This window comes from Pseudochaenichthys georgianus, chromosome 11 (assembly GCF_902827115.2).
Source record: "Pseudochaenichthys georgianus chromosome 11, fPseGeo1.2, whole genome shotgun sequence".
Lineage (NCBI taxonomy): Eukaryota > Metazoa > Chordata > Actinopteri > Perciformes > Channichthyidae > Pseudochaenichthys > Pseudochaenichthys georgianus.
Genome location: NC_047513.1, coordinates 10,601,041 through 10,623,889, shown reverse-complemented (window position 1 = coordinate 10,623,889; position 22,849 = coordinate 10,601,041). Strand labels below are relative to the sequence as shown.

Genomic DNA, 22,849 nt, shown 5'->3' with positions numbered 1-22,849 from the left:
TCTTCGGCCATCCTAAAACTCCGAAAAAACATTTGTTTCTCCGAATCGAAGGGGAAAAATACAAAAGCATTGCACACAATTCAAACCAATCAATGTTGTGTAATTAACAAGGATAATCTGGTGTTTTTTAGTCGATGAGTAGTGCAGATATCACTGTAAAATCAATCGACAGTAAGGAGAATTCTTACTTCCGGGTGTACAATTCTCCGTTATCCAATGGGAATGGACGCTCGTAATACAATACAGGGGACATGATCATTATCTTTTAAATAACGTTAACTAAAGGGAACAATCTATTTGACACAGCTGAAGCTCTGGCCTTCCTTAAAAACTAACTAATTTAATAAAAATCACAGTTGCATTACACACAATGCACTGTTTTTTGAGAACACAAATTCGTAACTAATGTAATTTTTACATTCTGACGAATTTTTTTAATTATTATGAATACAAATAAAATAAAAGAAGCCTCCCGTGAGTTACTACAAGATATAAAGTAGATTTAAAAAAACGTTTTATAGAATAAAAGCTCACTGCGGGACGTTGTAGAAATGCGTGTGTGCACCACGACAAAGGAGCCTCATTCACTTTACATTGGGGTTGTTTGCGTGGTGCCGACACGTAAATGTAACACAGTTCGTGACTCCACCACGCATTGTGGTGTTAAGAAGTCGTGGTGGAGTCACGCATTCTGGTGAGATCAGGTTGGAAAAAATATACGGAAGGGGCTGATCGCCAGACATTTACTTTAGCTGCTAACTGACATTCAATCTCATGTGACTTCTGCACAGAAGCATGGTTTAAAAACGTTAATTTAGTTACTTTTAGGTTAGGCTTTTATAATCACTGCTTACACTATTGACTGTTGGTTCACAGCAGGCCCGGACTGGCCATCGGGAGCACCGGGAGGTTTCCCGATGGCCTGGCCTGCTAAGTGGCCTGCTGGCCTGAGGATTTTTGCTATGTATGTATTGTGAACGCAACGCTGCGCAAATGTGCGTCTGACTCTGCCTCACAGAGGGTGACTGGCTGTCTACATCATGTGGCCTGCCCACATGGCCACTTTCATACAGACCATACACTAATGCCCTCGATTGGTCTCTGTGTGTCATTCAAGCTCGGGAGGGTGTGTGTGTATGTGTGGCGCAAGTGAGCAAGAGAGAGAAAGCGCGCGCATCGGTTACATGTAGGCTATTGTTGTTGTTAGCATCTGGTGCTAGCTAGCTGCGCTAATGGATATAAGGAGCTGTTTCAACAACAAGGTGGAGGAGAGTCCTCTCCTGTCAGACTGAGAGGCTGATAACTACAGCTCAGGTGAGGTAAAGGACTCTGCTGAGTGTTTAGATAGTTCACTTAGTTCTCAGTGGGTCTCACGGTTTGGTCACCATTCATGTAAACACATATTTCCATTTGAAGGGAGAGTGATTAGTAAAATATGCATGAATAATAATAAAAAAACGTTAACTAGGTGAAAAAATGTAAGATAAACTTAAAAAACTTGTTGAGAGCTAAAACTAGTCTTTGCTGCTGCCTCAAAGAGGAGAAGGGGGAGACAGGTGAGGCTGGTTCAGGAGCCCAGACACACTCACAACTATAAATGAACCAAAAATAAATAAATAAACAAGTTTCAATGTTTTATCATATTGGATATGGTATGTTATTGGTTATGGCCATGTTATTATGATTTTATGATTATTTAAATGTATAGAGTTCTGTTTCATGTGGGTGTAGTCTCTCTCTTTATTTCCCCCTCAAAGTGAACCAGATTGATGCAGGTGGGGTAGGTACGTTTGAGAAACCGGCTCAAGATACACTTTTTGTTATATTCCATGGAATGCTCTTAACATCTCGATAGCAATGAATATCTGAAGTGCTTTGACAAAAAATCCATTAAAAAATATCATCTGTGGAAGCCGTGGCGCTGTAAAAAGCACGACCAATCATCTGAGCCGGCCCGGCTAAAGTAACTGGAGGGCCTACCTGCCTGTCAGCCTTCCATCTGTGCACACACTTATCTCGTGCCCTCATTGGTCATGTGAGCGTTCGTGTGTGTTGGAGGAGGGGCTCTGTGAGGAAGTGGCAGATTTGTTCCGGTTGTGTATTTTCAAATTCTAGTGCACTCCAGCTGGTTTCTCCAAAATGACCTACCCCAACTTTAAGTCCAACATTTAAAAAAAAAAAATCTTACCGGGGGAGAATGCCCCCGGACCCCCCTATAGGATTTGAGGTCCACTCCCACTTAAAATATGTTCACATGAATAGGTTCCTAAATAGATTTGCACATTTGTTTAAATAGTAACCCATCTCCATGTTTATTTTTTGGAAGTAGATTTAGAGGGCTATCACTACGGGCAGCAACGCTGTAAATATTGACAAATAAATCCAGCAAAATGGCACAAAAAACTGGTAGTGGCCTGGCTGGGTGTATAATTCCCGGCCTGACTTATTGTCCCAGTCCGGCCCTGGTTCACAGTCAGACCTGGACATCAGCAGGACCACCACAAATAATTTGCTGTCAACATCATTCAATCCACCGGAAAGAAAATACACTCTTCCAACAACCCGACAAGAGAATAGTGTACTCAACGGAAACTGATATTAAGCCGTTACATATGTGCAGCTCGAATGGCTTAAACTCAAAACAGAAGTGTGTGGGAGACATTAGTTGGCCTGGCCACTCCTTACTTGTCACTCGACAGTAAACACAAAGCCAAGGCGGATATTTAAAAGGTCCAACTCAAACAGAGCAGAGTCCAGCTCCAACACACTACACTACACTACACACTTTGGCAATATCCACAACACATGAAACTAAGATATCAAGAGTTCCACACATGTCTAGATAACTATCGTAGATTTTAAGAAACATAAGTATTGAATCAGACTTTATTGCACCTACAAATACAGCTTCATGTGTCATCAGATGTGTTTATAAATAACTATGGCTCTAACCACAAACCTACAATAGAAGGCAATAATCGTACAGTATATTGACACAGTACATGTTAATACTCTCTGTGGTTTTAATTAAACTATCCTTCTTCTAATATTCTTCATGCAGTTTCACGTAAGGCTTGATGGTACTTGAATTAATTAAACTTTCCATGACATTGTGTGTACTTTAATTTCCTGGATGATCACAGTAACCCAGGCCACTGCATGCATTACCCTAAAATAAAAAAAATGTAAAACCTTGTGGGGACCACCTACATAAATTGCAGATAATCCCCACAATGACACTCTATATTTGTATTTTTCTAATATGTATGCTAATTTTAGACTTTATCCATTGTTTTTTTTACAGTAGTTTGTATCAACAACCCATGTCGTACTACATTAAAATTATCTGAGGCCTGAACAAGCTTCAGGCTTCTCTCCAATGCCACTACCCTAAACACACACACTTCAAACGGAAGATAATAACAAAAACAACGTTTGTTAATGGAATCATACAATATGAGTCTCTTTGGATTATTTTTGTAATTTAAAATTCATAGGGGTTTGACTTTTTAAAGTGCAATATTAATTTACATCTTTGTTGAGAAAGGAATCCGTATGACAAAGAATGCCTCTAGGAAACCATTTACCTTGATTGTTTCTGGTGTGACAAGTTTAAACAAAAGGAAATAAAACCTCTGCAATACAGGAGCACTTTAAAAGTATTGGATTTTATGATTGTATTTATCAGTTAATGTCATGTTCTAGTTAAACGTCAAATCCTAGTTTAGCCTAGTTCCTGCAGTTTCAGGTTGAATTCAATATTCTAACAATAACAACAGATATTCTAATATTTGGTATATAGAGTATAATATATTAGTAGAGTACGAACCATCACTATGAAATTCAATGTGTGTTTCAATTTTCATGAAAGTCAGTGTTAGCTTAGAAAGCTCGGGCTTCCTGTCGTGGGATGTCCCTCTCTGAGTGAGGAAGGATTTGAGCACAAGAGCAAATGAGAGCGTAATCTTGACTGACAGACCTCCCTGCAGCGACGCACTGTAGGACGTCTGTCAACATGCCTGGAGCTGTTATCAGAGACTGCAGGCATGCGCTCTTTACCACCAAAGAGCCCTATAGGGGAGACAGCCGGACTGCGAGCATCAGGCTGAATGAGGAGAGGAAATTACAATGCAGCATGTCTTCACAGGTGGCAGACTCCTGTTGACTCATGAAAGCTGACACAAGGCGGTAGCTATTATCATATTTGACTGTGTGTGACAACAGGGATTATAGCTTTAGACATAACACAGGAGAGCCAAGTGCACCATGGAATGCCGGTGTAGACTGCTGTGAAGGGTTAAACTATATTGGGCTATCATCTTATTCTCGAAATTGGCACATTGGTCATGATTTGATGGAGGTTCTGGGAAAAATGTAATTATTTGTTCCCTTGTATCCACCAAGCCATTCTTTGTCCGTGTTGTGTGCAATGGATTATTATAATACCCAGATGCGCTCCATTAATCCATCAAAGGTACACTGTAAAATGTTTGGCTGTAAAATTACAGTAAATTACTGGCTACTAGTTGCATGGATTTCACAGTAATTGACTGTAAATATTTCACAATAATTTACTGTATATATTTGATAGTTAATTAGAATAAAAGTACAACTAAATACTGTGAATTTACAGTTGCCATGCCCATGTAATTACTGTGAAATAGCAGTACAGAGCTGTGGTATTATGGTACCTTGCTGTACATAAATTACAGTAAATACCTGTATGTTCACACTATTACTTTAGAAGTAATGCAACACAGTAGCCAGTAATTTACTGTAAATATACAAATCTAAATAATACGATAATATATTGTAAATTTGACTGGGATTGTACCATAATTCAATCAGCTCAATCAAGAAAGAAAATGTCCATTTTAACTTTGTATTACTCCATTGAAGTGCAAAGTACATTTTACAGTGTCTTGGAAATGTTGTTACGGCCCCAACCTCTACTCCGCGGTAATGGCTTGTGCTGAGACCCGCAACATGAAAGAATACACGCAATAACCGGTACTTGGTAACGAGCATTTATTGATAATCAGCCGTTTGCTCACATAAGCGAAATGGGAAACAAAAAGAGGTCTGGAGGACTGGCCAAAAGGAACAAACAGAAGGAAGGAACCCGAGCCAGCCACACCACGGGCCGTAGGACCCAGAACTCTCCCGCCTAACCAAAAATCAAATATACACCCTATGGGAAACAAAATAAAGCCGCAAAAACAAGACTACCAGGTCCTCCAGGCTAAACATAAACACATCTGCAAAAATATGGCCTACAGCTCAGAATGGCAAAGAGGTATTCTAAGGACAGTGTCTCCGGCGTTAGGATAGGCGAGACATCTCCTCCAGCTTCTATTTATATATACACGGCTGAGTGGAATTTGGAACACCTGGGCAGAGGCGGAGCCAGGGGCAGACCAGGTGCACCTGGGCAGAGGCGGAGCCAGGGAGACAGAAAACAAGGAGGGGAGCACTTAACACATGTCTACACAGACATCCACTCAAAGTCAACAATTTTTCTGAAGAATGTGCTGACATGGGGGTTTAAATTGCCATGCCTCTTTTTGGCTTTCCAGCCCGTCTCAGGATTAATGCCCAGGAAGCACCTGAAAACAATAAGCCAAGACAACAATTTCAATTTTACATAGATGTATATGTTGCCTCATTTATTTTAAAGCACATGCAGCGGTGCCCCTTTCAATTTAAGTAAAACCTGCACCAAAGAAAGAAATTAGTATTTAAAGCCAAGCAAGAGCGATAAAAGCAAGAACATTACCTAATTTGTTGTGTTATCACAGAGGATGGTCTGAATACAGTATTTGACTATGAAATAATACAGTAACATGTTGTGAAATCCTGGTAATCATTGATCCTGTACATTCACAGTAATTAACTGTACCTGTATTAATTTCACTGTGAAATTCTAAATTACAGTGTTATATTGTGAACATTACAGGTAAAGACTGTAAAGTGGTAAAACAGTAATTTATTGTAAAATATTACAAATACATATTGTGAAATCATGGTCATATTTTACAGTGTAGCTGATCCATTGCAAACACCAAGAAATTATTTTTTCTCTTTGACTTTTTCTTCATTGTTTCCATGCCCATTAGTGTTTTCTTTCCCTGACTCAGCATCCTCGTTCCATATTCTAAACATTGAGATAATAACTCGAACACCATTATGGAAATGTCATAGTTTTAGAATTCAATTTACAGAAGAAGAATAATTGACCTTGTTTGCATTTTGACAACAGTTTAACTATTGCAAGAAGAACACATTTGACAGCAAGGCAGTACACCATGTTGTATCTAGATCTCTTGATCTAGACCTAACAACCTTTATGAAATAAAAAATGTTCATCAATATAGAAACCAAAATATTAATTTGCATCTCAACAGTTCAGCGTTTGTCAGGATTCTTGATTTATTTTATAAATGTTGAAAATACATAGGCTTGATCCTGTCATGGCCTGGACTTACAGAATCAATTTGTATCTTCCACAAGGGGCTTTTCTTTTCTCTAGAGAGAACACGAGCCTCTTATAAAGTATTGTATAATACAGCTTGTAAAATGCTTGATCCGTCTTTGAGATTCTGGTATAACATTTGAGATTCTGGTATAACATTCATCATATATTTAAGCTACTTACATTAAAAACATTTTACAATTTTTCTTCACAAAATATCAAATACGGGGAATGTGGATAATAGTATTACATGTGGTATGCTTTTAACACCTGTTGCTATTACCAATGTTGGTTTATGATCTGCCATTTGAAATTCTCTATGAATAAGACTCTTTTGGGCAAGGTTTTAGATCATTTACACAATATTACTCTTTTAATATATTGTTCTCTTTTACATTATTCCTTAGGCATATGTCTTTATAATACTACCATAACACATCTCATTTTGATGTCTCCCTGGATAGGGGAACCTTTGAAGTCTTTCTGCCATCTTTTTGAAACCGCAGGTATCCCAATCACAAGATTGATAACGTGCCCAGGATTTCAATGATACAGAAACCCAATTTGTTAATGTCAGACCAACATGTCTACGGGTCTGATGTCTGTTTTCTTCAAGTTGAATACCTGTCCTTTTTGTGAATGTATTTTGTAAAAACTGTATCTTTTTATCAAACCGGCACAGATAATTCTTGAATGCTTCAAATTATTTCTTCCTTTTATTATCATTACCTGAACAGTATGGAAACATATTTCTAGTTTCTTGCAGGAACTGGTATAATTCTCCTAATTCCTTAATTCAGTTTCTTGTTAAATAGCTTCCCCATATATATATATATATATAAATATATGGGGAATATATATATATATATATTTATATATGGGGAAGCAATTTAACAAGAAACTAAACGCTGAACACTAAATATATACATATATATATAGATATATATATATTTAGTGTTCTTATGTCTTTGCAGGGTTACAATGAACTGCAGAGGCTGCAGACACGGTAGAGTATACGATTCCAGACAGAGAGGCCAACTAATTAAAACTTTGACACCGAATCACATTCCTCACGGCTTCAACCAAACACATCACCATCTTCAGTGTGCTCAGCGGTTCTATTGTCAGCGGGATTAAAAACGGTCACATTACCCCTAGGCTGCTGACAGTCCCTCCCTGTGTTTTTCTCCAAGGAAGACATCTCAATAGAGACGGCAAGGTCTTAATTACTGCCTGTCAAAGTTTCCATTTTTAGGTCGGATTTGACAAATTATTATTATCTTTTTCAGATGCTACTATCTATCTATGGATCTATCCATCCACATATCGTTCTGTAAGAGCAATGGTTGTTTGTTAATTATAACTGTCAGTAGAAAAGGTTGAAGGATAGTACGTCTACAAGCCATGCACAAAAACGGATTCGACATAACATCCATCTTCCGCCACTTCATGCTTGTCAGTGTTGACATGTTGACACTAGCAAACAGCAACTATCTTCAACCATTTACATGACTCTTTTTCTGAAGTAAGGACCATATAAAAGGGAGGGTCAATACAGTGATCATCATCTTTTCTGGAGACATTCATTTATCTTTGCAGATTCGTAAACTTCCTAGTGTAATGGAGAATGGAGAAGGTGGACCCAAATGCAGGAGACGGTGAGCCAAAGATTCCAAAAAGACTGAATAGGACTTAAATACAAACTAATCTGACGAGGGGATGAAGTGTGGCTGGACAGAAGCTCAGCTGAGAGTAATGAGGTGATCAGGCTGTGAGCATGCAGAGATCCGATTGGCCTAGGACCTAGAACTAACAAGGCTAAAGAAGGGAAGGCAGGAAGGCTCCTAAATAAGTGAGATCAATGTTTAGGAAAAAGTGTTTAATGTGTTCTTCCTTATTTCCTTAAGCCTATAGGGGCTGCTTCTCAATGTCAAGGAAGGATCCTTCAGAGCCTCTATATCAAGGATGCTACGTCATCGAATCCCGCCGAAGGATTGTTCCAATGTACAGGATCCTTGGAATTCTACCGTGGACTGAATCCTTCGTTACAGAACATTTCGGTCTTAAATTACCCAGAATTCTTTGCGCACGGACAGATTTCCGCAGACTGGCACGGTGGCATAAATAATCCAGTAATGATGGGCCTGCACAACATAAAGAATAGACAGCCTGTCCTCCTACAAAAAACGACCATATAGGTCGATTGTTCAGCAGCTAAATACGACCCAGAGGCACGTTTTAAAGTGTAGCACCTCTAGTGGTCGTGTAAGAAACAACATGCTCCTGTCGATTGCAAACGCTCCGGAGGGTCGTTTATTCACAAATAACCCTCTGTGGAAAATCCTAAATTGTGGAATAGTTTGGCCATTAAAATGCTTTTTTATTAGATTTCTAGCGAGAAGTGTATATTGTACTTTTAGAATCTACGTCCAGTGGAAGTGTAGGATCTACAGTTTGATAGATATACGAAGATGATTTGAGGTCTCGCCAGGAGAACGTGTACTGTATATGGGGCAACTTCCATGTAAAGTTAGCGTGGGTGAAAACAGTATTTCCGGTCTCGAAGTTTTCATAATAAAACCGGAAGTATTCCCCACACTGTCAAATGATTACACAGTGATATCTCCATTACTCATCCACTAAAAAACATCAGTTTATCCTTGTTAATTACACAATATTGATTGGTTTAAATTGTGTACAATGCTTTTGTGTTTTTAACCTTCGATTCGGAGAAACAAATTGTTTTTTCGGAGTTTAGACACTACAGAGTTTCCGAAGACACTACACTACCCAGAATCCCCAGCTATCGTTTGGGACTACAACATCCGCCTTGCTTTACAAACCCCGTGATTAGCCCTCAAGTTCTGTGATTGGATATTGGAGTGGCAGTGCGACAAGGTTATGCTGTCAAACAGCTCTTTGAAATGGAATGGAACCACGGCAGACTTTCCAAAACTGGACTTGGACGGGTCCAGCCCTCCCCCCCAGAATTACACTTGCTGGCTATTGTGTGTTTCGCAACATGTTCTATGGCACGTCTCTACTGGGAAATGTAGTTTTAAAAGACGTTTTCGTATTTCCCACAATTAGAAGTTGCCAGTATTAAACTGTATACATCCCTGGAGGTTTAGGGGATACGAAACACATTGGTGTTATCAAATTTAAAACATATAATTAATACATGGGTGAAAATTGCTTGTGTCCATAATGGGCAGCATTAATACCACATGACAGCTAAGGTCAGAAGAGCTTTATTTAACAGCTGGTCTTATGTCTGTGACCCCTCCTGTTGTTAATTGATAAGCCTGAAACATGCACTTGTCAAGGTTCAGATGCACATTTAGCAAATATGGCAGTAGCCATCGATTATCTTAAGTTAAGATACTTTATTGATCCCAAGTTGGGAAATGTTTTTGTTACAGCAGCATGTACTACTTTGTTCTACTCCACTACAATTCAGAGGTTAACCTGGTATTTTTACTCTACTACATTTATTTTTGTTACTTTGCAGATTCTGATTAATGATGTGAAATATAAACAACCCTTAAATCAGACTTTAGTTACACCTGAGTAAAATTCAGCCTTATCAGTTTGTCTGTTTTGCACATCCTCCTGTTAATATCTTTGGACGTCCTGCACTAAACTGTTTTATTGTAGAGATCACTACAGTATCTTCTTGATATTTTCCATTCTATATTTCTATCATTGACCCCTATTTTGTATGTAGGCTACTCTTAATATTTAAATGTTTTCATCAAATATAACTTATTCAACAACTAAATTCAATAACGTGCTTTAACCACTAGATGCGGTTTAGACCAGTAGTCTAGTTAATAAAACATAATAATATCGTACATAATATGACTATAAACTTTATTGTGAAATTAAAACAGAACGTTAAAGGAAAATACAGTTTCAGTCTCTCAATGTGAAGCTTATGCATTGTACCATGCACTTGTATAGACCTGTAACAGTCAACTGCATGAGGAGTTGGAAAGGTAGTTCAGAAAATCAGTAATATCTTTAAAAACTACAAAAAAGTCCCTTTCTATCAGCTGTGCACCGTTATGGTGTAAATACAGACTATCTACTAATTGGATCAAATATAAAAGTCAGCCGAATTAGTGTTGATACTGCAAGGAGACGTATTGTGTGAAAATAAATGGAAGATGTTGTTTAATTGTTAATATATTTATGGTCCACGTCACGTATTCAGTTTTGGCGGCATCTCTTCCAGTTTGTCAAAAGGTCTTCTGATCAGGGCTCTATAAATACATATCTCGAGCAGATATGTAATATGTAATGCAGCCGAACCGTGTATTGCAATGCCGTTATGTGATGACTTTCAAAGAGAAAAGCAAGAACACTCGGAATAAAGTATTATTATAATTTTTTTAATGTTTTCCGATTTCATATCACATAAACACCATATCCCGACGTGCATTGCGGCGTGATTTTAGCCTATCAAAACCTCTGAAAACAGAAATGTGTCTCTCAGAATCGAAAGAGAAAAACCTATGGGAAAAACACAAAAGCATTGTACACAATTTAAACCAATTAATGTCGTATAATTAACTAGGATAAACTGATGTTTTTTAGTGGATGAGTAGTGCAGATATCACTGTTAAATCATTTGATCATTGGTTTTATTATGAAAACGGCGAGACCGGAAATACTGTTTTCAACCCGTAACTTTACATGGAAGCTTGCTGCATATACACGTTCTCCTGACGAAACCTCAAATCATCTTCGTAATATCTATCAAACTATAGATCCTACATATCAACTGGACGTGGATTCTAAAAGTACAATATATACTTCTCGCTAGAAATCTAATCATAAAGCGTTTTAATGTCCAAACTATCCTACAATTTAGGATTTTACAGAGAGGGTTATTTGTGAATAAACAACCCTCTGTAACGTTTGCATTGAACGAGAGCACTAGAGGCCGACAATTTTAAAACGTAATTATAGGTCGTATTAAGCGCTTGAACAAACGACATATTTGGTCGTAATAAGGGCTTAAACAATCGACCCATTTGGTCGTATGAGTTGGAGGACTTGTTGAGAATAGAGGGCAGTTTCTGTTTACTTGACATTTATTAATTGTTAATGGTTATTTTTTTCAAATTTGCAATTTGCTTGTGTGCGGGTATACATTATTAAAAAAACTATTTAAATGTGATTACACATTTTCTCCGCATCGATAAGTGTTAGAACGACTACAAACATGCACAAACTATGTATGCAAAATGTACACGGGAGAAAAGTGTTGCTTGCTTATTGTGCGGGAAGCATGAAATATAGGGAATAGAAAGGGGTGTCTACCAAGGGTGATTTAAACCATCATGACAACTCACAAACTAACTATGGAGTAATTATGGATGCTTCATTTACTTGATTTAAATTAGAGAATAAAACTCCTACCGAAGGCAAGCAGGAAGACATATTTAACTAGAACATCCTCCTCCTCCGAGCAGACAGACGCCAATGGTACTCCCGCTCTATCTCTTCCTCCATCTCAAAGAATTAATGGATAAAAGACAAAAACAAAAACGTGTCCATCTTCGATCTTCGCAAAAGTTATGAGTCTTCAAACTAATTGTGCTCAATAAGGCGGGGCCTTGCATATGACCCACACCTGCACACTTGCTAGCCTGTTCCATTCTTCATTCTCCGAATACTAGGAAGGATTCTTGCCTAGCCTCTGAAGGACCTGACTCGGAAGGACATGTCCTACCAAGGAAGCGTCCTCGACTTTGAGAAACGTCTAGGGTCCAATTAACCATCATTTGTCATGATTTTAGTTTTGTGTGTCTAGTCATGGTTTTATTTTGAAGTTGTGTTCTCAATGTGTCTTGTCTTCCTTCCTGTGTTTGATTGTCTCATTAGAGGTTTCTCAATACTCAAATTTCTCCTCCCCTCCACTCCTCGGTCCTCCGGTAGTGACCCGGAAATGAATTTCAGCATGCCATTTTGAAGGACATCTCATTTCTCTAAATGCACATCGAGGACCGAGGATTGAGCGTTGATGAGGCTCTCTGGAGGAGCTCTAACCGAGGAGACACTGATGGTTCCTCCACGGCTCCTTCGCGGATGCATTTCCTGGAACGGTGGAGGCGTGATGCACAGCCGGACTTATCTCAGCCAATGACAGCTCTGCATGCATCCCCTGGATATTATTTTAGAAACTGCTTTTATCGCGTCGCGATGTTTCCAGAGAGAACAGCTGTGAGGTCCGTGCAGAAAGCAGAGCAGTGTGTATAATATCACTCAGTATAACAGGCCTACTCTCTTTATTTGCTTTAGTTTAGTAGATATCTACAAACAAAGAGTCCATCTTTTTCTAAGACCATTTAGTGCTTCACATAATAAAATACACAACGGCTGTAGCCTGATTATGCTTTAGGAGCTGTAGGTGTGTGTGGTACAGTGTGTAGGTGTGTGTGTTGTACAGTGTGTAGGTGTGTGTGTGTTGTACAGTGTGTAGGTGTGTGTGTTGTACAGTGCGTAGATGGGGCGGACAGACGGGTCTCAGTTGGTTTGGTCTCCTCTGCTTACTTTTAATACTTGAAAATACAACTTTTGGCCCATAATTTCAATTCCCCATTTCAGCGACCAGAGAGAGGGGGGGGGGATATATCCAGTCTCTGATTGTGTTACGTTATTATGAGAGTGCTCTCATACTTGTTTGCAGAGCCGGCCCGACCCATTAAGCGACATAAGCGGCCGCTTAGGGCCCCGCAGCCACTAAGGGCCTCCTAGCAACAAAAACAAAAACCCCAGTACACCGTCGCCGTGATAAGTCAATCAATCAATGTTTATTTTATTTAATCAATCAATGTTTATTTATATAGCCCAATATCACAAATGTTATATTTGTCTCAGTGGTCTTCACAGTGTGTACAGAATATCAGTATGACAATACGACACCCTCTGTCCTTAGACCCTCACATCGTACAAGGAAAAACCCACAGTTTAAAGGGGAAAATGGGAGAAACCTCAGGGAGAGCAACAGAGGAGGGATCCCTCTCCCAGGATGGACAGATGTGCAATAGATGCCGTGTGTAAATTGAAAAGATAATACATTCGCAACATAGGTAATCCAAATGTTTGGAAATGCATGTGTGTATAATAGGAAGATGAATCCACGAGGATATCCATCCAGGACCGATGATCCAGGACCACAGCCACGACTCGCGATCCAGGGCTCGCGATCCAGGACACAGGACCGCAGGATCATCCATGACTCCGGATCCCGGCGTATATAGACACCAAAAAGAAAGACATTTGGGGAAGCTGGGTTAATCGGAACATGAGAGTTCACAGGTATAGACAGAGAGAAGGAAGAAGTAAGATGTCCCCCGACAAACTAAGCCTATATCAGCAAAACTAGGGGCTGAATCTAATCAGCCCTAACTATAAGCTTTATCAAAAAGGAAGGTCTTAAGCGCACTCTTAAAAACGGATAGGGTGTCTGCCGCCCGAACACAAACTGGAAGCTGATTCCACAAATGTGGAGCTTGATAAGAAAGGCTCTGGCTCCCATTGTACTTTTAGAGACTCTAGGAACAACCAACAACCCTGCATTCTTGGAACGCAATGCCCTAGTAGGACAGTAGGGTATAATGAGTTCTTTAAGGTAAGATGGCGCCTGCCCATTAAGGGCTTTGTAGGCGAGAAGAAGAATTTTAAATTATATCCTGTGTTCTATAGGGAGCCAGTGTAAGGCAGCCAGAACAGGAGTAATGTGGTCCCTTTTCCTAACTCTGGTTAGTACACGAGCTGCAGCATTTTGAATCAGCTGAAGCGACTTGACTGAATTCTTGGTACTCCCTGATAATAAAGAGTTACAATAATCCAGCCTAGAAGTAACAAATGCATGGACTAGTTTCTCTGCATCGTTTTGAGGCAAGATATGCCTGATTTTTGTAATGTTACGTAGATGGAAGTAGGCGGTCCTTGAAATTGATTTTATGTGGGCGTTAAAGGATAAATCCTGATCAAATATAACACCAAGATTCCTTACAGTCTCACTGGTGGCCAAATTAATGCCATCCATAGTTAGTATATCTTTAGATAATTTGTTTCGTAGATTCTTCGGGCCAAGTACAATAACTTCAGTTTTGGTCGTGTTTAACATCAAAAAGTTTAAGGTCATCCACGTTTTTAAGTCCTTAAGGCAGTCTTGAAATGTATTTAGATGATTAATTTCATCAGGCTTGATTTATAAATATAGTTGAGTATCATCCACATAACAATGAAAGTTTACAGAATGATTCCTTATAATATTGCCTAACGGATGCATATATAATGTGAACAAAATAGGTCCGAGCACTGAGCCCTGTGGCACTCCATGGCTAACTTTGGTTTGCGTGGAAGATTCATCGTTAACACGTACAAACTGAGAGCGTTCAGATAGATAGGACCTAAACCAGCCTAAAGCAGTTCCCTGTATGCCAACTAAGTGCTCTAGTCTTTGCAATAGGATATCATGGTCGATAGTATCAAATGCAGCACTGAGATCGAGCAAAACAAGAATAGAGACAAGTCCCTTGTCTGAGGCTATTAGAATGTCATTTGTGACTTTAACCAGAGCTGTCTCTGTGCTATGATGTGTTCTAAAGCCAGACTGAAAATCTTCAAATAAATCATTGTTCTTTAAGTAATCACACAGCTGTTTTGCGACCGCTTTCTCAATAAATTTTGAGAGGAACGGAAGATTAGAAATAGGTCTATAGTTGGCTAAAACCTCTGGATCGAGGTTGTGCTTTTTAAGAAGCGGTTTTATCACTGCTACTTTGAATGATTGTGGAACATAGCCTGATAATAAAGACATATTCATAATATTTAATAAAGAAGTGCTAATTAATGGAAAAACTTCCTTCAACAGCTTAGTTGGAATTGGGTCTAACATGCACATTGATGGTTTAGAAGAGAGAATCATTGAATGTAATTGTTCAAGGTTTATGGCTGAAAAGCATTCTAGTTTACTATCTAGTGTAATATTAGAACTTACGTTTCCGGGAGCTGTTGATAACACTATACTGGTCAAAGGCAAGAGGTCATTAATTTTGTTTCTAAGAGTAACAATTTTATCGTTAAAAAAGCACATAAAATCATTACTACTGAGTGCTATGGGAATAGAAGGCTCAATCGAGCTGTGGCTCTCTGTCAGCCTGGCTACAGTGCTGAAAAGAAATCTTGCATTATTCCTATTCTCATCTATTAATGAAGAGTAGTAGGCTGCTCTCGCTTTACGCAGTGCTTTCTTATATTCATTGAGAGTAATATGCCAAATTAAACGAGATTCTTCAAGTTTAGTGGAACGCCATATCCTTTCAAGTTGTCTAGACTTTTGCTTTATTTTGCGGGTTTCGGCATTATGCCATGGAGCTAATCTATGTTGTTTTATTTTCTTATTTTTCAAAGGAGCAACAGAGTCTAATTGTATTCGCAGCGCATCTGTAGCACTATCAACAACATTATCAATTTGGGGTGGTGTACATTTTGTATAAGTTTCCTCCCCTACATGCAGACATGCTATCGAGTTAAGTATTGGTGGAATCTCTTCCTTAAATTTGGCTATAGCACTAACAGATAGGTTTCTGCTGCAAGAGCTTTTGACTAATGCTTTGTAGTCTCGTAATAGTACTTCAAAAGTTACTGAGAAATGGTCGGATAAAGCAGGATTATGCGGTTCGACTAATAGTTGCTCAATTTCAATACCATAAGTCAGAACAAGGTCGAGAGTGTGATTATAGCAGTGGGTTGGTTTATTTACACTCTGACAGAAACCAACAGAATCTAATATAGAGTTAAATGCAACCGTAAGGCTATTTTTATCATCGTCAACATGAATATTAAAGTCACCTACGATAATTACTTTATCTGTTTTAAGTACCAAAGTTGATAAAAACTCAGAGAATTCTGATAAGAATTCTGAATAAGGACCTGGTGCACGATACACTGTAACAAATAAGATTGGCTGCAAAGTTTTCCAGGTCGGATGCGTAAGACTAAAAACGAGGCTTTCAAAGGAGGTATAATTTAATTTTGGTTTAGTATTGATAAGTAAACTTGAGTCAAAGATTGCTGCAACTCCACCTCCTCGGCCCGTGCCTCGAGCAATATGAGTGTTGATATGGCTGGGTGGAGTGGCCTCATTTATGCTGACATATTCTTCATGTCTTAACCAAGTTTCAGTGAGACAGCATATATCAATATTATAATCTGATAATAAATCATTTACCAGTATTGCTTTAGATGCTAGAGATCTTATGTTTAAGAGACCACATTTAATCTTCCTGTTTTGTTGCACTGTAGTAGTTGTTACATTTACTTTTATTAGGTTATTATGTATGACACCTCTATTAGGTTTTACCTTAAATTGTCCTTGGGCAGACACACACACCGCTAATATTGGGTATTTTATTGGGTTCGGGATTCCTATGGATGACTGCCTAGGAGAGAGCGCAGAGAAGCGTGTAAGACTGCGACTCCGCCTCCTGGTCTCAACTCCAGTTTGTCATGGATTAAGTCCACAAAGCCCTGAGGGACAGACAGAGGGCTGCTGTGCCTCCTGTCATCATTAATGGACGTCTCTTTAAAATGACCGCTCAGAGGAGAGGAGTTCTCATTTCTCTAACCGCCTGCTGCTTCCCCTCCTCAGTCCTCCGCTCACATCTCCTGTGGGCGGGACTAAGTATCGAGGATAGGAGTCGAGGAGGGGACATTTAAGAATGAGAAACCTCTATTGTGTTATGATTCTGTTTAGTTGTATTTTTGTTGTGTGCTTTTGTGTGCTATTTCCTGTCTCACCCCTCTCTTCTCTGTTTTCCTCTGCAGGGCTGGTGTGTGACAGGGAGTTGGCTGGCTCCTCCCAGTAGCAGACGAGGCACATCTGTTTCCACTCACCTCTTCACCTGTAGAGATAAAAGCCCGGTCCTCATGCCACTTCCATCCATCCATCCATCCATCTTCTCCCGCTTATCCGTGGTCGGGTCGCGGGGGTAGCAGTTCCAGCAGAGAGCCCCAAACTTTCTTTTCCCTGGCGACATCAACCAGCTCTGACTGGGGGATCCCAAGGCGCTCCCAGGCCAGCGAAGAGATATAATCCCTCCACCTGGTCCTAGGTCTACCCCTTGGTCTCTTCCCAGCTGGACGTGCCTGGAACACCTCCCTAGGGAGGCGCCCAGGTGGCATCCTAACTAGGTGCCCGAACCACCTCAACTGGCTTCTTTCGACGCGAAGGAGGAGCGGCTCAACTCCGAGTCCCTCCCTGATGACCGAACTTCTCACCTTATCTCTAAGGGAGACACCAGCCACCCGGCGGAGGAAATCCATCTCGGCCGCTTGTATCCGCGATCTCGTTCTTTCGGTCATGACCCATCCTTCATGACCATAGGTGAGGGTAGGAACGAAAATGGCCCGGTAGACAGAGAGCTTTGCCTTCCGGCTCAGCTGCCTTTTCGTCACAACGGTGCGGTAAAGCGACTGCAATACCGCTCCCGCTGCTCCGATTCTCCGGCCCATCTCACGCTCCATTGATCCCTCACTCGAGAACAAGACCCCGAGATACTTGAACTCCTTCACTTGGGGTAAGGACTCATTCCCTACTTGGAGTGGACAGTCCATCGGTTTCCTGCTGAGAACCATGGCCTCAGATTTGGAGGTGCTGATCCTCATCCCAGCCGCTTCACACTCGGTTGCGAACCGATCCAGTGAGTGCTGAAGGTCGCAGACCGATGAAGCCATCAGAACCACATCATCTGCAAAAAGCAGTGGTGCAATCCTTAGTCCACCGAACTGCCGACCCCCCCCCCCACGACTACGCCTCGAAATCCGATCCATGTATATTACAAACAGGATTGGTGACAAAGCGCAGCCCTGGCGGAGGCCAACCCTCACCGGAAATGTGTCCGACTTACTGCCGAGGACCCGGACACAGCTCTCGCTTTGGGAGTACAGAGATTGGATGGCCCTGAGTAGAGACCCCCTCACCCCATACTCCCGCAGCACCTCCCACAGTAACTCCCTGGGAACCCGGTCATACGCCTTCTCCAAGTCTACAAAACACATGTAGACCGGATAAGCGTACTCCCAGGCCCCCTCCAGGATCCTTGCGAGAGTAAAAAGCTGATCCGTCGTTCCACGACCAGGACGGAATCCGCATTGTTCCTCCTCAATCTGAGGTTCGACAATCGGCCTGACCCTCCTTTCGAGTACCTTGGAGTAAACTTTCCCGGGAGGCTGAGTAGTGTGATGCCTCTGTAATTGGCACTGGTGTGTGACAGGGAGTTGGCTGGCTCCTCCCAGTAGCAGACGAGGCACACCTGTTTCCACTCACCTCTTCATCTGTAGAGATAAAAGCCCGGTCCTCATGCCACTTCCCTGCCAGATAATTCCTCTGTGTTTCGACCCTCCGGTGTGTCTCGCTGCTCTCCTTGTTGTTTGGATTATTGTTTGGATTTTTGCCAGCCAACTTCCTGACTCCACTGCCGTATTTTTTGTTCTCTGCTTGAATAAAGCTTTTTGTTTATCGACCATCTCTCTCCAGTCTTTTGCTTTGGGGTCCAAAATCCTATAGGCCATAACAGAATTATCTGGCCAAAGCATGGACCCCGCAGAGACTGAGAGATTGAAGCAAGCTATTTCGACACAGGGAACTCATGTGGGGCAGCACGAACAAGCCCTACAAAGTATCATGGAATCCCTCCACAACCTTAATACCGGTTTCACTCAACTCAGCGGCCGCTTGGACCAGTCTTTCACCCAGCTCAACACTCTGACGGCTCCAGCTCCTGCGCCACCGCCTCCAGCTCCTGAGATTCCAGTCATTCATCCCGGCCAACCCCGTGAACCATTCATCCCCACCCCTGTGAGGTATTCAGGTGATTCAGGGACATGCAGTCAGTTTCTTCACCAGTGCTCCATAGTTTTTGATCAGCAGCCTTTAACTTACTCCTCTGACAGAACTAGAGTAGCTTTCGTTATGAGTTTGTTATCGGGTAAAGCAGCTGCATGGGCGGTAGCCATAGCCAAGAGTAACCCAGCTATCTATAACTCCTTTCCTGTGTTTGAGACCGAGATGTATCGAGTTGTTGACCACCCGCTTCAGGGTAAGGAGGCTGGTAATCGGCTCCTTTCTTTACGCCAGGGTTCTGAGTCAGTCTCCACTTACTCAATTGATTTCCGCATTCTCGCAGCAGAGAGCGGGTGGGATGAGACGGCTCTACAGATAGTTTTTTCCCGTGGATTAAACGAGGAGTTAAAGGACGAGCTAGCTGCTCGAGATGAGACTTCGTCCCTTGAGGAGTTCATTTCTTTGGCCATTCGCTTAGATAATCGCCTCCGTGAGAGGCGTAGGGAGAGAACAGACAGGCAGAGATTCCCTCTCCCCTTTTCCCAACCCAAGTCACCATGTCCGCCTGGACAGTCTGCACCTCCTCACCAACGCCTGGAGCCTTTCTCCTACCGGGACCAACCCACCGTCTCCTCATCCCTAAGCCCAGAGGGGAGAATGAGGCTTTCACCTGCTGAACGGGAACGCCGTTTCCTCCAGAGGCTCTGCATATACTGTGGTCAGGCTGGCCACATTCGAGCCAACTGTTCCGCTCGGCCAAAAGAGCAGGCTCAGCAGCCGGGGGAGGGGCGCTGGTGAGCCATACTTCTGTCTCCCCTTCCCACGCTAATCGTCTCCAGTTAAAGGGTACGGTTTCTAGTTCTCAAGTTTCCCTTCCTCTCCAAGTCTTAGTTGATTCAGGGGCTGATGAAAATTGTATTGACTCTGATGAGTTGGTTGGTGGTGAGATGGTTTTCCAGTCTAATCTCCCCTCAGAACTCCTTCCTGAGCCCAAGAACATTTTTTCCCTTGATGGTAGGCTTCTTGCCCGTGTAACTCACCGTACTGCCCCAGTGTCATTGTTACTCTCAGGTAATCATCACGAGACCATTTCCCTGTATCTCATTCCCTCACCCCTTTCTCCGCTGGTGTTAGGTCTCCCCTGGCTTAAACTCCACAACCCACACATAGACTGGGCCACCTTATCCATCGTCAATTGGAGTTTGTTCTGCCACTCTCACTGTTTACACTCTGCCATACCCACCACTGTTACTTCAAAACCTGTTCCCCCCAGACCTGTTGACCTCACGTCAGTTCCCTCTGAGTATCATGACCTCCAGGAGGTTTTCAGCAAGGATCGTGCCCTGTCTCTACCACCTCATCGACCTTATGACTGTGGCATTGACTTGCTCCCCGGTGCTCCCTTGCCTTCGAGCAGACTTTATAATATCTCCAAGCCGGAGAGGGAGGCCATGGAGACTTATATCACTGACTCTGTTGCTACTGGTCTCATTCGCCCTTCTCGCTCTCCATTGGGGGCAGGGTTTTTTTTTGTTGACAAGAAGGATAAGACTCTACGCCCCTGTATTGATTTCAGGGGCTTAAATGACATTACTGTAAAGAATAAGTATCCTCTTCCGCTCATAGACTCAGCTTTTGGTTTCCTCCATCAAGCCACCATCTTCTCTAAGTTGGACCTCCGAAATGCCTACCACCTAGTTAGGATAAGGGAGGGAGACGAGTGGAAGACTGCGTTTAAGACGCCCCTGGGACATTTTGAATATTTAGTTATGCCTTTTGGGTTAACTAACGCCCCTGCTGTGTTTCAGACACTCATTAACGATGTCCTTCGTGATATGCTTAACAGATTTGTCTTTGTGTATCTTGATGATATCCTCATTTTCTCTCGTGACCCCCAAGAACATGTCCAACACATGAGGTTGGTGCTGCAGAGACTCCTGGAGAACAGACTTTATGTTAAGGCTGAGAAGTGTGCCTTTCATGTTTCCTCTGTTTCATTCCTGGGTTTTGTGGTGGAGAAGGGACAGGTCAGAGCCGACCCTGCCAAAGTCATGGCAGTGGCCGAATGGCCCACTCCTACAACGAGAAAGCAACTCCAAAGGTTTCTTGGTTTTGCCAACTTTTACCGCAGGTTTATTCGTGACTATAGTCGAGCAGCCGCCCCACTCACCAAGCTCACCTCAGTTAAAGTTCCCTTTGTGTGGTCATCTGAAGCTGAGGCTGCTTTTGCTATGTTGAAGTGTTTGTTTTCCTCTGCTCCTGTGTTATCTCACCCTGATTCTTCAGCCCCTTTCGTGGTCGAAGTGGATGCCTCCGACACTGGTGTAGGGGCAGTCCTCTCCCAGCGCTCAGCCTCCGACCAGAAGTTGCATCCCTGCGCCTTCTTTTCCCGCCGGCTCTCCCCGGCAGAAAGAAACTATGATGTGGGAAATCGGGAGCTTCTGGCAGTAGTCTTAGCCCTGCAGGAATGGAGGCACTGGCTTGAAGGCACAACTCATCCGTTTGTGGTATGGACGGACCACAGAAACGTAGCTTATCTCCGTTCTGCTCGCAGGCTCAACTCTCGCCAGGCTCGATGGGCACTTTTTCTGGGCCGGTTCAGCTTCACCCTCACCTATCGGCCAGGCTCACGGAACATCAAGGCAGATGCCCTGTCACGTCAGTTCGCTCCTCCGGTTGAGGAGCCATCCGCAGGAACCATTCTTCCATCCTCCTGTGTGGTGGGAGTAGCCAGGTGGGAGGTTGAGAGGGTGGTCCTGGAGGCACAAGAGGACCATCCAGCTCCTGAGGGTTGTCCACCGGGTCGGCTGTTCGTTCCACCGCACGCCAGATCTTCAGTGCTCCAGTTGGGACATGATTCTAAGATAGCTTGCCATCCAGGAGCACTTCGGACTCTAGGCCTCATCCAACAACGCTTCTGGTGGCCCTCCATGTCCTCTGACGCCAAGAAGTATGTCGCCGCCTGCTCCATCTGCGCCCGCAGTAAGGCATCCCACCGCGCCCCTGCTGGTCTTCTCCGCCCTCTTCCCATTCCTCATCGGCCTTGGTCTCACATCGCCATGGACTTCGTGACGGGTCTTCCCCCATCGGAAGGAAATACAGTTATCCTGACGATTGTTGACCGCTTTTCCAAGGCCGTACACTTCGTTCCCCTACCTAAGTTACCTTCTGCTCTGGAGACTGCTACACTAATCACCCAGCATGTTTTTAGATTGCATGGCATTCCTCTGGACATTGTTTCTGACAGGGGTCCGCAATTTGCCTCTCGAGTCTGCCTTTTGCCAGGCATTGGGGGCGTCGGCCAGTCTGTCATCAGGTTACCACCCGCAGACCAACGGCCAGACTGAGTGTGCGAATCAGGACCTGGAGGCAGCCCTTCGCTGTGTCTCTTCTCACCATCCAGTCTCCTGGGCCTCCCACCTGCCTTGGGTTGAATATGCCCACAACTCCCAGGTTTGCTCCGCCACAGGAATGTCTCCATTCATGGCTTCTGTTGGGTTCCAACCCCCTCT

General features: G+C 42.5%; 1 protein-coding gene across 1 annotated transcript in view; it reads left to right on the top strand.

The window, feature by feature from the left end:
• The window catches only part of LOC117455492 (voltage-dependent calcium channel gamma-6 subunit-like), a 60,712-nt gene extending 43,133 nt beyond the window's left edge, over positions 1-17,579 (top strand). Inside the window, exon 8 of the mRNA XM_071204728.1 lies at positions 17,321-17,579. Coding sequence (XP_071060829.1) covers positions 17,321-17,333 — 13 coding nt within the window. The 3' untranslated portion in view covers positions 17,334-17,579. The remainder of the gene's footprint in view (positions 1-17,320) is intronic.
• The last annotated feature ends 5,270 nt before the right edge of the window (positions 17,580-22,849 follow it).